Genomic DNA, 13,507 nt, shown 5'->3' on the forward strand with positions numbered 1-13,507 from the left:
CACCTCATCCCCAGGAAGAGCAGTTCACCAACCACAAGCCGTGGTCCCTGAAGTAGGTATTCAGGTATCTCCACAGAAACACACATTTTTCTCAGAGAGAATCACAGAGCTGCACCTGGTTCCCACTTTTGCAGGGGGTGTGAGGGCCCCTCCGTGGGTTCAGCTCCCTTGAGCAATCCAGCCCTATACCCAGGAAGCTAAAAAAAAAAAAAAAAAAAAGCCATTCCTTACCTGAGAAAATTGGGCAAAGCTGCGATCTGAAAACAAAGGCACATGGCCCAACAGCTCATGGCAGATGTCCCTGAAAGACAGAACGCACAGAGCTGCAGCGGCCGGGGCACAGGGCAGAAGAGCCACTGTTGTTATGAGTGTCCGGTCAAGCTCCTAACTGAGCTGAGGGACACAGACGCTTTCCATCCCCAGCCTTCTCCTTCACTGAGACTTACCTGGGGACATAAAATACGCTCAGCTACTCCAGCGGGGTCTAACAGACAGGGTTGCTCTTCTCTTAGTCTGGACAGAGGATTGGCATCCAGGAAAGGAAGAACCACCCTATTTAACACGCTAAGTGTCGAAGCTATTAGGAGCAGGCAGCAGTGATCAGCAGCAGTGAATACGGGGAGAGAAAAATGATTTGGGGCACCCTAGTGCTTTTCACTAAATTTCTACCAGACTAAAGAAATGGTTAAACCCCAAAATAGCAAGCACAGCGGCCAGCCACTGTCTAGCTCTAGCTAAGACACAATCTGAGCAAAGCACCTCTGGAAGGCCCTCCAAGTGCACTTAGGAGAGGTTGAGATAATGACTGTGCTTGCTCCTGTTCCCATCTGGAACTTGAAAGCTCTAACTTTGAAACTTGAATAGGACTTCTTGTTCCCAGTGCCTGGAGAGGTCTGAAGCTTTGGTTCGCAGCATGCTCAGATCTGTGTGTCCAACCAAATCTGGCCTGTTTGGACGGAGAAATTCCCAGGAGTAGGTGAGCTCCTCTCCCACTACTCCCATCCAATAATCCAGCAGAGTCTTGTGGACGAACCTGCCATGAACCCAAACCTCGTTCCCAGAGCAAGAGGGGACAGCAGCCCCTGCGGCAGCCGGATGGAGGACCGTACTCACGGCTCAGGTGTGTACATGGGCTTGGACCCATGCCTGATGTACTGTGTGCAGTGGAAGACTCTGAACGCCAGGCCGCCCAAGAAGTCTCGAGATGACAGCAGGCCAGCCACGGGCCGGAGGCGGAAGCCGGTACAAGCTGGGAAGCAAAGAAGAGCCCCGCTCAGAGCCCGTTTCGGCAGACCCAGGGCGCCTCAGGCCCACCACGCAGGGAGCACAGCGGCGACTGTGCAGGAACGCGGGCTTTGACACCAAGCAGATATGGCTCAGGTCTCTGCAGCTCTAGTTTCCGGGTGGCGGATTTGGGTCAGGTCCCATTTCTGAGCCTCGGTTTTCTCATCTTGCTTAGGGATAGAACAAGATCAACAGAGTGATGAGCACCAGAGGCGTGGCCCGAGCCCAGCACCCAGAAGTAGCCAGGGCGGAAGCACTGAGCTTTTCTCGCTGTTCCTTAGGGCTGAGCGCCTCTTCCTGTTTGCAGAATGGGGAGGGGATCGGGCTTCCCAGGGTATGCAGAAGGATGGGCTCTGGCTTCCCTCCTGGGACTCAGTCCCTCCACCCTGGGCAGGGGAAGCAGAGGCTCTCAGTGTAAATCACCAATCTCTCCCGTTCCCTCTCCCATACGGAGGGGCGGTTCTGCTCTGTCCTGCGCTGTGCGGTGGGCTCTGCCCTGCGAGCTGCCACTCAGACTCCCTAGGCAAGGGGTGAAACGGGGGGGAAGTACATTTCGTTTGTTTGTTTGTTTTTTGTTTTTGCTTTTCTCCGGTACCGGGAACCGAACTCACAACCTTGCGCTTGCCAGGCAGGCGCTTTTGCCGCTGAGCTAAATCCCCAGCCCCGGGAAGTCCATTTCAACCACACAGCTCTCCCACCAAACTTTTTCTAAATCTGACATTATGACCTCTTTAGTCCCTGAAAGAAGTGATCAAAAAATAGGGTGAACGTTTACAGTGAAAATTTAAAACAGAACACATTGAAATACCCCCTCAAAATACTCCCCCTGGCTTCGAGCACACTGGTCCCACCGTTCTAGATGATGTGGGGCCTCTTCATCCACCCCAGTTCCAATCTCCCACCTCTCCTAGCTCCCCCGGGGTCTGGGCGGAGCTGTGCAGCTCTGCACAGATGCGATGTGTAGAAACCTTCATTTCTATAAAGCACTGGCCCTCTCCCTGCTACTCAGGATGTACCCAGCATGTGTCAGTTGATCGTTTTTTGCTGAGCTAATACCTTCTTGACAGTAAAACACCTATGATGGGAGATTAAAAAAAAAAACCATAAGTGCAAAGAACACATTGCCAGGAACGATGGGATAAATGTGTTTAAAGTGAGGGTGGAATATTTTCAGAGGTTTAATGGAAATGTATCTTTTACTGTAACTTAAAAAAAAAACAAAAACTAAACATTCACCATATTTTTGGTCATCCCTGACCCCTGGAAGTGCTGTGCAGGGTCCATCACCCAGACCACGTGTCTCATCCTGCCGTGCGCTCTGATGGCCACGTGGCCCCGGTGATGGCGCAGAGCTGGATGCTTTCAGATGCAGCATCTCCATTCTTCCCACCGTGTTCCGTGAGAAGCCATAGGCCACTGTCTTTGTGTGGCACACGGTGGGTGACAGAGGTCAGCCAGGTTCCCCAGCAGGGGAGAAGGTTAAAGGCAGGATCCCTGCCAGACCGACTCAGCCCAGAGCTCAGGGTCACCCTACTCCACGCCAATTTCTCACCCAAGCCCTGCTGCACCCTGCTCGGACCCCAGTGGGGCACCCGAGTGGCCACTCCATGGCCGAGGCCTGGCTCGGGTGTAGAGGAACAGTGGGAACAAGCAGGACAGTCAGCACAGCGGGTTTGGTTCCTCCCGGAGCCTGAGACCATGTGCAAGTCCGCAGACACCAGACTCACACGCGCTCCCGCGTGCCCGCTTGCAGGGCCTGCCCCCCAGACTCACTCTGCAGGAACTGGGAAACGTCTTCCAGCTGGGGGATGTTGTCTTCGCGGAAGCCGCAGTACTTCTCCAGAAGCGGGAAGATGTGGTTGTGCTCGTGGCACGCGTGGGTTTTGTACAAGGACTTCAGGGTTCTAAACACCGTGCCCCAGGTTTTCTTCTCTTCCTCTGTGTACTCCACCCGGGGGATGGGCTGCCCGCTGGAACACAGCACAAATGGGCATTTGTAGATTATTTAGAAGAGAAAAATTCCACTTCCAGATACAGGAAATGTTGCCTTTGTTCCCCTTGTGCAAGAGTAATTTGATTAAATAATGGTACAAGCTCTCAGCTCACCGGGTGCACTGAGGGTTTACTCTCCCTTTGGGAAACCCCTTGGCTTTTCTGCTGTTCTAACTCCCCAAGTGTCTACCCGGGATGGGGTACCCATCCATCTCCCTTCAGGGTGACCTCCAGGTGACCTCCCGCAGGTGACCTCCAGGTGGAACGTAGCAATTATGCTGTAAGTCATTCTTTTGAAAGGTCCCGTGCTGAGTTCTGAACAAGAAGAACACATAAAAACCAAACACAGCCTGGCCTCCAGGGACAGTGACCTCCCGGAGCTGCAGGCCTCGTGCCGACGCCGAGGACACAGCGTCTGGAACAGAGTGAGACTGTTTGTCTCAGAAGGATGGAGCCTGCTCCCACAGGGGCCCTCCTGTCCTTTCAAAGTAAGGGCTCAGCTGAGGCCATGAAAGCAAAGTCACTGTTACTTTCCACAGAGAGGCAGGCAGGGATTTGGGGGAAAGGGTGAATTTTTGTTTAGGAATGGAAAGCAGGATCTTCCACAGCATCTTTTGGTGGCCAGTAGAGACTGTGAGAGAGTGTTAGGTGAGCTCCTGCCTGCTCATGCAGCAGTACTTCAGGACTAAGTGGTGACAGAGGGACAGAGGCTTTGGAAATAGACAGAGGCTGCTTCAACACTTCGACCCTCCACTTCCCAGCCCTGTGGCCTTAGACAATTTGGTAAACCTCTCTGAGGCTCAGTCTATGCACTGTGACATGGGCTAATCATAAGGAACCATTTGTGGACGAGACCAAGGGAAATACTATGTAAAGTACCTAACACGGCCACTACTGACAAATAGTAACCACTGAATAACTGATCACTATCATTCTGATTATCATTTAAAAAGAAAGATATCTGTTAGTTCTGCAGCCAATTTCAAGAAATGGTAGCATCCTGGGCACCAGGATGTCCCCCTAGTTGACATTTGTTGTTCCAGGGACCCAACAACTCTTCCTCATTCTTCCGGTACAAGGTCCTCCTCTCCTCTCAGATTGTGAGGTACAGACACCAGGAAGCTCCATTCTCACCTTCAGAAGTGGTCATGTGATCAGACCTGGCCAATCAGACTATCTCATTCCCCTGGCCACAGGGCTAGGCTGACAGGTGGGCTCATGTCCTAGGCAAGCCAGTGAGACTCAGCTACAGAGCTCTGGTTGACCTTGTTGGAAAGACACAGAACTTCTAGTTGAGTTGGGGTGTCAGCCTAAAGGTGCTGGGGTCCATCCCTAAGACAGATGAGACCACTGCCTGGAAAGGCCTGTACAGAGGACACTGAGCCAGAGAGAGGATGAGAGACAGAGTCCTGGTTCTGCCTGTGTCTACAGTCACCCAACAGCCACAGAAGTGGTCCACGGTAACTCTGGAGACAAAGTTGGTACCTAATGATGTCACCTGGTTGTTATATGACCTTGGAAAGCTCCTTAACCTTCATAGCCTCTAGTTCCCTCATTCAAAAAGTGATGAATTATTATTAAGCCTAAACTAAATAATAAGTGCAGAGCATTTAGCAAAGCCCAGACACACAGCATGGAGGTGATAAATATGACCTGTTATCCCTGACTTGCTGAAGATGAGCTCTTGATGGGGCAGAGGGGAGGACAGAGAGAGGTCACCTTTGAGTCCCTTCCTGTGCACGTCTCTTCTTATTCCTTTGCCTGGGCGACAGCAGTGTCCCCAACAACTGCGTTTCCTGAGGTGGGATGCACACAGTTCCTGAGAACTCAACACAGCCCAGCCATTCTCTTCCCAAACAACATATTTGACATTTCCATTTCTTTTGGCTAAAATGAAGTAGAGGAGGAGCAGAGGCTCCCAAAGAGCAAGAGCAAGAGCAAGAGCATTTCTCAAGTTTCCCTTCCTGGCCACGTCAGCCCAGACGGCGGCGGCCTGAAACCCCCAAGCTCATTATTTCAGGAAAGCAGCCCACTCCTTTTTGAATGTAAACGATTTTCTTCTTTCTTCCTGGTTTAATGCGGAGAACAGCAGAGGTGGTTTCAGTTCAGACTGAGTCTTTTATAATTACCTCAGATGTTGTACAATTAGACAACAAAGCTTGGGAGAAAGCTAGGCCTCAGCATAGCGGGTAAGTTTGTTCTGTTTAGCAGCATTTTTAAAAAACACGTGTTATTAAAAGGATGGCTTGAACTTGTTTCTCCCTCTCTCCTGTGTCTCTCCCTCCCTCTTCCTCTGCCCTCCCTCCCAGAGAAAAGGCAGGAGGAGCCACTCTGGCGCCCTCCACCCTGGAGCAAGGGCCATGCACTCTCGGGCTCTCCCTCGGCTCTTTTCCCCACTCGGCGAGACTCACTGGCGGTAGTTGTAGGCGATGTCAGCAAAGTGCTTCCGTCTTGCTCGGTACACAGGGTCCTTGAAGCCCTAGGAGAGAGTAGATGCTCGTTGGTCCCAAGGCTTTGGAGGGAGTGGCCTGGCTCCTCTGCCAGTGCCTTGCATGGAGGGTTTTGGGTTATGACTCGGTGTCTCCTCCTGATTAGGGAGGAAGTCTCAGTTAAAACAAGAATAAAAGCTCTGTTCCATGCAGGGTGAGCTTGGAAATACAGACTGAGGAGGTACAGCAGCATATTTTAAAATAAAAATAGAAGCCTCAGTTAAACGTGAGATGAGCACTCCTGCCTCACACTGTGAATGACCCATCTTGACCAACGCCTTGCACTCGGATGCCAAGTGTCCCCGTTGGGCCCTGGCCTGAGAGATCACAGACGCAGCTTTTCTAACTCCACACTGGCTCACTCAGGCAGAACTAGGAAGATGGACATCTACAGTGAAGGTACACAAGATCCACTTAATTTTCTGCCAGCAGCTGCCTCCTAACTTCCCAACAGACACATGTGTACACGCTTACAGCTATGGCAATTTTTTCAAACTATCATTATTGAGCATCTACTATATGCCAGCCCATAGGTGCTAGGAAATTATTTTATTTCTAATTAATTTATAAAAATATATCATTATCATCTTTACTTTGGTCTACAGTTCTCATGTACTGTCAGAGAGGGGGAGCTCCTCCTGAACTGGAGTAGGAGCACAGGACAGGCAGGGATGGGGAGCACCCAGTTCTCTGGTCTTCCCAGTCCTATTCAGCAACTGCCAACCTTTGCCACCTGGCAGGGGTGGGACTACCAGAGTGCTCCATCGCCAAACACGAAAAGGATGACAGTGGCTTCCCCACGATCCCCAAGCAGCACACTTGCAAGGGAAAAGGGGCTAGGTGTACCATTAAGTGTTTGGGGCAGGGCGGGCATATACCAAGTCAGGAGTGATCACAGTTGATTAAAAGTCATTTTCCAAAAATATTCACTATCCTCTAAGTTCTCCTGACATGAGAGACCAACCCACCACTACAGAACTAGACTGCCCCTTCCCAGCACTGCAAGTACCTGAAGTTTGCAATTCTCTGTCCCCAATAATTCCCACCACTGACATTGATGAATCATAAGTTAGGCTTGCATCATGGGGCACACTGTTTAAAGGAGTCTTTTAAAAAGATAGGTACTCCCTGGTTTTGAAACATTGCTTTTATTTGGTTTGCTTGATTGGTTGGTTGGCTGGCTGATCTGTTTGTTATCTCAGGGGTAACCAGTAATTCCCAAGAAGGAGAGGTCAAAGTATTTACACAGTGCCATTTCAGCTCTGCGGAGGAGCATCTGACCAGCAGAAGGAACTCCGTGCACTTGTCAGATGAAAGAGAAGGAAGGAGAGGAGAAGTGTCCTACTTTGTTTCTTAGGATGAATTTGGAGAAATAGAAAACTCCAAATGTTTCATACTAGAAAATTAAACAAAATTACCGTGCATTTTTTTTTGTTCCAAAACCAAATCCCAGTTATAGTACAGTAAGTGATTATTTGGTTTAGAAAATCTTCTGTGACATGGTTGTTACGTAGCACAACATGGCTGCCTTCCTGGAGCTCTGGCTGGTTGTGAGCCATTAATCAGAGGTAGGGACTCATAAGAAGCTGAGACCTTGAAACCTCAGTGCAGCTGTGTGTCTACTGGTAAAAGCACACTGGCTTGCCCTGAGGTGATGAGAAAGCTGGGCCTCGTAATTTGGCTTCCAGCAGTACTAACACACCTTTTGAGGAACCAGTCTGCTGGTCTAAAGAAAGAAAACTTATTTGTCCACAGTTCCCTACTCAGCACCCAAAACTATACATTTAACTATGAGTCTAATATCTGTTATCATTAGGGTTTGGGTGGAAAATGTCTCTCCCGTAGGCCATGTGCACTCATCCGCAGGGTTTTTAAAAGGCCATTGGATCATAGGGGGTGCTGATTAACCCATGGATGAGCCCAGAGCCAATGAGCAGTTGGGTGGTGGAGCCTGATTGGTGGCAGGTCATGGGGGGGTCGTGTCCTAGGAGGATGTATAATCCCGACTGGCTCAGCTCTTCTCTCTCTACTTCTTGACCACCCTATCAGGAGCAGCTCTCTTCCACCCAGGCCCTCCCACTGTGCTGCTGCCTGGAGCAGGGTGACCAGGCAAGGACTCGCACTTCTGCAGTTAAGCCAAAGTAAACCTCTCCTTTAAACTGTAGGTGTGGGTACTGCGCATCAGTGAAGAGGGAAGTGACGTACTTGCCAGTCTGACTGGTCAGCACCCTCAAGGCACCTGGGAGAAAGTCTGTTTCTATATCTGGGTCTGGAAATGCGGATGGTGAAGGCTGCTGATTTATCATGGAAGGGTCCTTCTCAACAGTACTAGCACCTTGAGGAGTTTGAGTCCTACCCAGGCTGGCAAGCTGAGATGTGAGAGGAAGCAGGAAACTGGGGACACGGAGGATTCCTTTACTTGGTGGATTCCAGCTTCACACCGCTTCCAGAACTGGGATGCCCCGGGCCCTTGTCTTCCCCATTGACTCTATTGCTTATCTTTTATGGGCCTTGTCTAGGTGGTTTAAGGTTTTCCACCTGTGAAAAGGAACGTCAATAAAAACTGTATGCCCTGCATCGACTAGCGCTGAGGAAGTACACACACATACAAAGGAAAGGATGGAAGGAGTACGCCAAACTCTGAGAAACGTTACCTGCGGGTAGTGAAAAGAAGAGGGGCGACGATTGCTTTATCCCTCTACACTATTTATGCTTCTGAGGTTTTCTACTGCAAATATGGATTTCTTTAATAATTGGGAGCAAAGCAAAATAATATTAAAATCCATCTCAAATCATTTCAGGGATGAGCCCAAAGGGAAGTACAACGTGCACATGTAACACGCTGTGTGTAGCTCCATGTAGAGAATTCCTAACCTTGGTCTTTTCCAGTTTAGTGTTTCTGGGGTTCACCATCAGCTGCAGGGTCCCCCCCAAAAAACCACGGGGACTTTTGCTCTGTAGACCCCCAGTGGGTGGGAAGCGCTCTGGCCTTGAAGCCCATGCACCTTTTGGGTTGCAATTGACCACACAGTCTCTGTGGCCATCCTTAAGAAACGCTTTCTGGATGAGGCTACAGTTGAGAATGACTGATCACCCACCCTGTCTTGCTTTAGACTAATGGCAACAATTTCGGTAGCACTGCGTGTAATTTATTTATAATCACCCTGTCTCAATTAAGCTAATAGCAGTAATTTTGGCTGCACTGCGTGTAACCCAGGGTGTTTTGACAGGGAAAAATATTGTTGGTGACGGGGTGGAGACAGAAGGGGCCAGGGAAGAGGGCAGAAGGGAGAGCGGGGAGGATTTTGCAAGATGCAAAATGACAAGCCCTCCTGAGCCCACCTGCAGCCTCGTTCCTTCACCTCAGTCTTATTTTTGAGCGTGTGATGCTTTGCCCTGTGGAAGGGGAGGGCTGCAGCGTTTGATTATAGCAATATAAGGTCTATACAGAGGTCCTTTGAGGATTCTTCTAGACTGAGACACTCAGTTCTTCATTTCTTGGTGTTGGAGCTGAGAAGCCTCAGAAGCACCACCCTTGGGGACCCCAGAGAGGGAAGCACGTTTGAAAGTCAGACAGGGCTGCGGTGGAACTGCGTTCACCGGGGGCGGCATCGTGGGGCCAGTTTACTGCATACAGCGTGAGCTTCCTTGTCCGTCAATTAGCTCCTTAATCAGCCCTCCTTCTTGGGTCGTGTGGATTGAGTCGGGTAACACAGACAGGGCACCAGGTGCGATTCTGAGCACACAGTGGACATCCAGAGAATGATGCCTGTGTGCAAAAGGGTGGGGAGGCCAAGCATGGAGCCTGGCTCAGCCCATGAGAAGGATGCACTCAACATGCACAGAGCTTCGGACGCACCCTTGGGCCTCTTCAACTCCACCTGTGGATTCTGGACTCTTCCCCGCTCCCCAGTGACCCTGGGGCTGAGCTCCACTTGGAATCTGAGTGACAGGATGTGTGCGGCAATTCCCCCCCTGGAGAGGAGACACCCGGAAGTGCTCTGTGGAGTGGGGTCCCTAGCGAGCCATGCTGCTGGGTCATCTCCATGGAGTTAGGCTGTGCAGGTGGGTGGCTGCTGGGCAAGCGATTAGCCTGCTGTGACTGCAAGAGGGCTCGGCTCAGATCACCCTCTTCCAGAAGTCCTCCCTGAGCAACCCAGGCCACAGTGACCGTGGCACAGGCTGGCTCCTTATACCTGGTGTGACGTGCGCATATTTCGGGCTTTCTATTCAAATGATTACCTGTGTTGTGCTCTGGGAATACTGGCACTTGAGACAATATGGCTAAGTGTCCCACGAGAAGGGGCTTCTATGGGTGAGCAAGAAGGAGGGGGCCTCAAGAGGAGTGGGTTTTAATTTTGCAGGATTTACCAAAGCCTCTGAGGAGATACAGGACTTGTATGCGCTCAACATGGGGCTACAGAGTGGGGATTCCTCCCTGATGCTGGGATATTTCCCACCCTTTCACTTGCGTGTGCATCTGTGCCTCTCGGGAGGTGACAGGAAGTGAGTTTATTTACACCCAGTGCTCTGCGCTGAGAGTTGGAAGCCCCAAGATCGTGATCTCCCCGAGGCAGGCGCACAGCCTGAGGCAGACGCAGGGAGGCCACAGACCAGCGGGACCCCAGAACTGGGCCTTCCTTGGCACCAGGGGAAGAGCAGGTGCAGAGGAACAGCACCTCTGGGAAAGGGCACGGATGGTCAGTTCGGGAAATGGAAATCGAAACACAACCGCTTGGATTCAGCCTGCAAAGCCCCAGGTCGCAGTTCTGTCTGTTGAGGTGGCTGGGAGCAGTTCTGCACACGAGAGGCCGCACAGCCCTCTCCGGCTGGGCTTCCTCACCCTCCAAGAGGGTGATAACACTTAAATGAAAAAGCCCACTCAGAGCCTCTTGCACAGTGCCTGGCATACTGCCCACGCTTGGCGACCATGGTTGTCAGCACCATCTGTGTAAGGTGCGGACAGAGGAAGGAGGAAGGCCAGGAGAGACTGCGGCCGCAGCGAGGAAGGAGAATCACAGTCTCCACTGAGCGAAAGCCCTGCGGCGACGCCCTCCACCTGCCCCGATTTGGAATCAACCCTTCCTTCCCCTCATTTCTCCAAGCAGCTGCTCTGGAGGCCCCGATGTGAGATTCGGACCAAGCACCACGCAGCCTGCCAAGGACAGGGGTCAGGGAGGAAGGGAACGTGCTGTCAGAGGTGACAAGGCAGAACACAGGGTCCCGCTGGGAGGAACAGCCGCTGCGTCCCGTCCCGTCCCGTCCCGTCCCAGCCAGTCATACCCCAAGGCCAGGCCTGTGGGGCCCGGGACGGCGGGGAGGCCACTGCTGGACGCCTCCGCTCTGCTTGGCCCCGTCGGGACCGGCTGAGGAGCGCGGAACACGGAGAGCCTGGCACTGCTCTCGGGCGATTGTGTACCTGATAAGTTGGGTTTTTACGATAAAGTTCACAGCACAGACAGGCCAGGGAGCCAAAGATGTGGCCTGGTTGGGAAAGAGAAATGAATTCCAGGGGTTCTGAGGCCCGGCCTGTGCACCTCTGCCGGGAAGCGAATGTCCCTGCCCCGAAGAGCAGGGAGCCCGGCCAGCAGCAGGCAGGAGGGGCTCAGGTTAGGAAGAGGGGGAGCGAGGGAAGGAAAGTCCTGAGGACCGGGCCCACGGGCTGGCAGCTCAGGCAGACAGCTGTCCCAGGGAAGGAGACCGAGGGGCGCAGACAGAGCTGGCTACAGGGATACCGGAATCTCTCCCAGAGTGCCCAGAAGTTGGCATGGCAGATAGATGGATGGGGAATCAAAGTCCCCCATTTTTAGAATGGGGCAGACAGAGGAGCTAGGCAATATGTACTAGGAGTTTCAAATACAGCATCAGTCCTTAGTTTAGGGTGATGTGGTTTAACTTAACTCTCTAGCTAAGATTCAAGGAAACCCCTGAGAAAAGCCACAGGCAGGAACCTGCATCCCAAGATTATCCTAAGAGTGGGGACCAGAAGCCACCTCTGTGCTCACTGTTGGGGGCTGCTTGGTTGGGGATGGCACACTGGGAGGCTGAGGCAGGAGGGTTCCCAATTTGAGCCCAGCATGGGCAACTTAGTGACTGAGAGATAGTCTGCCTCCAAATAAAAAAATTTAAAAGGGTTGGGGGTGCAGTTCAGTGTGCAGGCCCTGGGTTCCTTCCCTGTATGGGGGGGGGTGTGGGGAGGGTCCACACACATAATTATTTTAGAAGAGTGTGACAGTGGCTGCTTTTTTTCTGTTTTCAAGTCTGGAGGACAGGAGGAAATTCACCTCATTTCTGTTAGCAAAATACCTTCTCATTATTAAAACAAACTACAGACTGGGACAAAGAGGAAAACAGAAATCAGTGAAGTTACAGGACCCTCCCTTCCTGCTGCATGATTTTCTGTACTTCCGGGGCCACCAGAGGCGATTTCCTAGTTGAATCAGGAAAAGCATCAGCTCTTCACCCTGGCTCCCCCTCTGCTTCTGTCCTCAGGTGCTCCAGTCCAAGACAGCTGCGGGTGGAGGCCCCGAGTCGGGTTCCCGGGATGAGGGAGAGGGAAGGGGTCCTAAGGCCAGAGCTCAGCAGGGATCCCGGGGCAGAGGTCCGTCTGTCCTCCCTGGGCCTCCACATGCCTGTCTGTGCCCGGACACCTCCACAGGTAGGAGCACGCCCCTTGCCACCGCACGGGCCACACAAGACCGGGACCCGACGGACGCCTGGTGGAGGCAGTGCCGCTCAGCACCTCCGCCTCGCAGGGACCGAGAAGCCCCACCCGCCCTCTGCTCTGAGCCTGTGGGAGATGCGCTCCCTGCCACGGGACACATGCGGTCCTCGCTGGTGCAGGAGGCCTGTGGAATAGTAGCCGCCCCGCAAGCATCAGCACAGCTGCTCTGCGCCCCCAGCTATGGCACAGCCTGCCCCTTCCCAGGCGCCTCGTGCCAACCCTGACGGCGAGGCCCGCGCGAGCACGCATGCGCGTGTGTGTGCCGCATGCGAGACACGGAAGACGCGGTTTCCAGACCAGGGACTCGTATTTGGTCCCACGTGACAACCCCGAGCACGAAGTCCGCAGCCTTTGCTCCTGCAGGAGCGGAATTACCTGAGCGGGAAGGAACCGGCTGCAGGCCCGAGGTGGGGGCGAGGGAAGGGGGCGGAATCTCCCACCCGCACCCCGCCCCAGGCGCCACTCACCGGGTGGTCCGCGTCCAGCTCTGCGCCGTAGCTGAGGATCTGGTTGGCGAATCTGTCCAGCTCCTGGATGGTCCTTGGGAACCAGGGCACTGCAACGGGAAGGGCAGGGCCTGTGCTGGGCGGCGGGGCGCGGCCGGAGGCCTCGAGAGCAGCGGCCCGGCTCGGCCCGGGGGCGCCCTGAGCTCCCGCAAGCGCGAGGCTGCGTCGCCCCCTCGGAACGCACGTGCCTCGCTCGGCTCCTGCCGCCGCAGAGCTGACCCCTCGAGGCAGGCCCGGGCGGACCCCTCGCGAGCCCGGTGGACCCTGAGGCCTCACGGCCGAGACTTCCTCGCCCAGCCTCTGATCCCCCAGCCGGGCAGGAGGTCCCTGCTGAGCCCGTGGGAGCCCAGCCGGGTCCTGCAGGGAGAGACCAGGGAGGGAAGGGGCCCCGCCCGGGAGCAGATGCGGCCCGAGGAAAGAAGGAAGGAGGGAGGAAGGGAGGGAGGGCAAGAAGGAGGGCAGGAGGGAGGGAGGAAGGGAAGGGGGGAGGGAAGGAGGGAGGGAGAGAAGGA

General features: G+C 53.4%; 1 protein-coding gene across 1 annotated transcript in view; it reads right to left on the bottom strand.

The window, feature by feature from the left end:
* Pah (phenylalanine hydroxylase) overlaps nt 1–13,507 on the bottom strand; it is a 60,678-nt gene that overhangs the window by 11,430 nt on the left and 35,741 nt on the right. Inside the window, exons 4-8 of the mRNA XM_005374572.2 lie at nt 12,957–13,045; nt 5,688–5,755; nt 3,058–3,254; nt 1,114–1,249; nt 232–301 (exon numbers count right to left, since the gene is read on the bottom strand). Coding sequence (XP_005374629.1) covers nt 232–301; nt 1,114–1,249; nt 3,058–3,254; nt 5,688–5,755; nt 12,957–13,045 — 560 coding nt within the window. The remainder of the gene's footprint in view (nt 1–231; nt 302–1,113; nt 1,250–3,057; nt 3,255–5,687; nt 5,756–12,956; nt 13,046–13,507) is intronic.

This window comes from Chinchilla lanigera, unplaced genomic scaffold, assembly GCF_000276665.1.
Source record: "Chinchilla lanigera isolate Chin_1 unplaced genomic scaffold, ChiLan1.0 scaffold00004, whole genome shotgun sequence".
Taxonomy (NCBI): domain Eukaryota; kingdom Metazoa; phylum Chordata; class Mammalia; order Rodentia; family Chinchillidae; genus Chinchilla; species Chinchilla lanigera.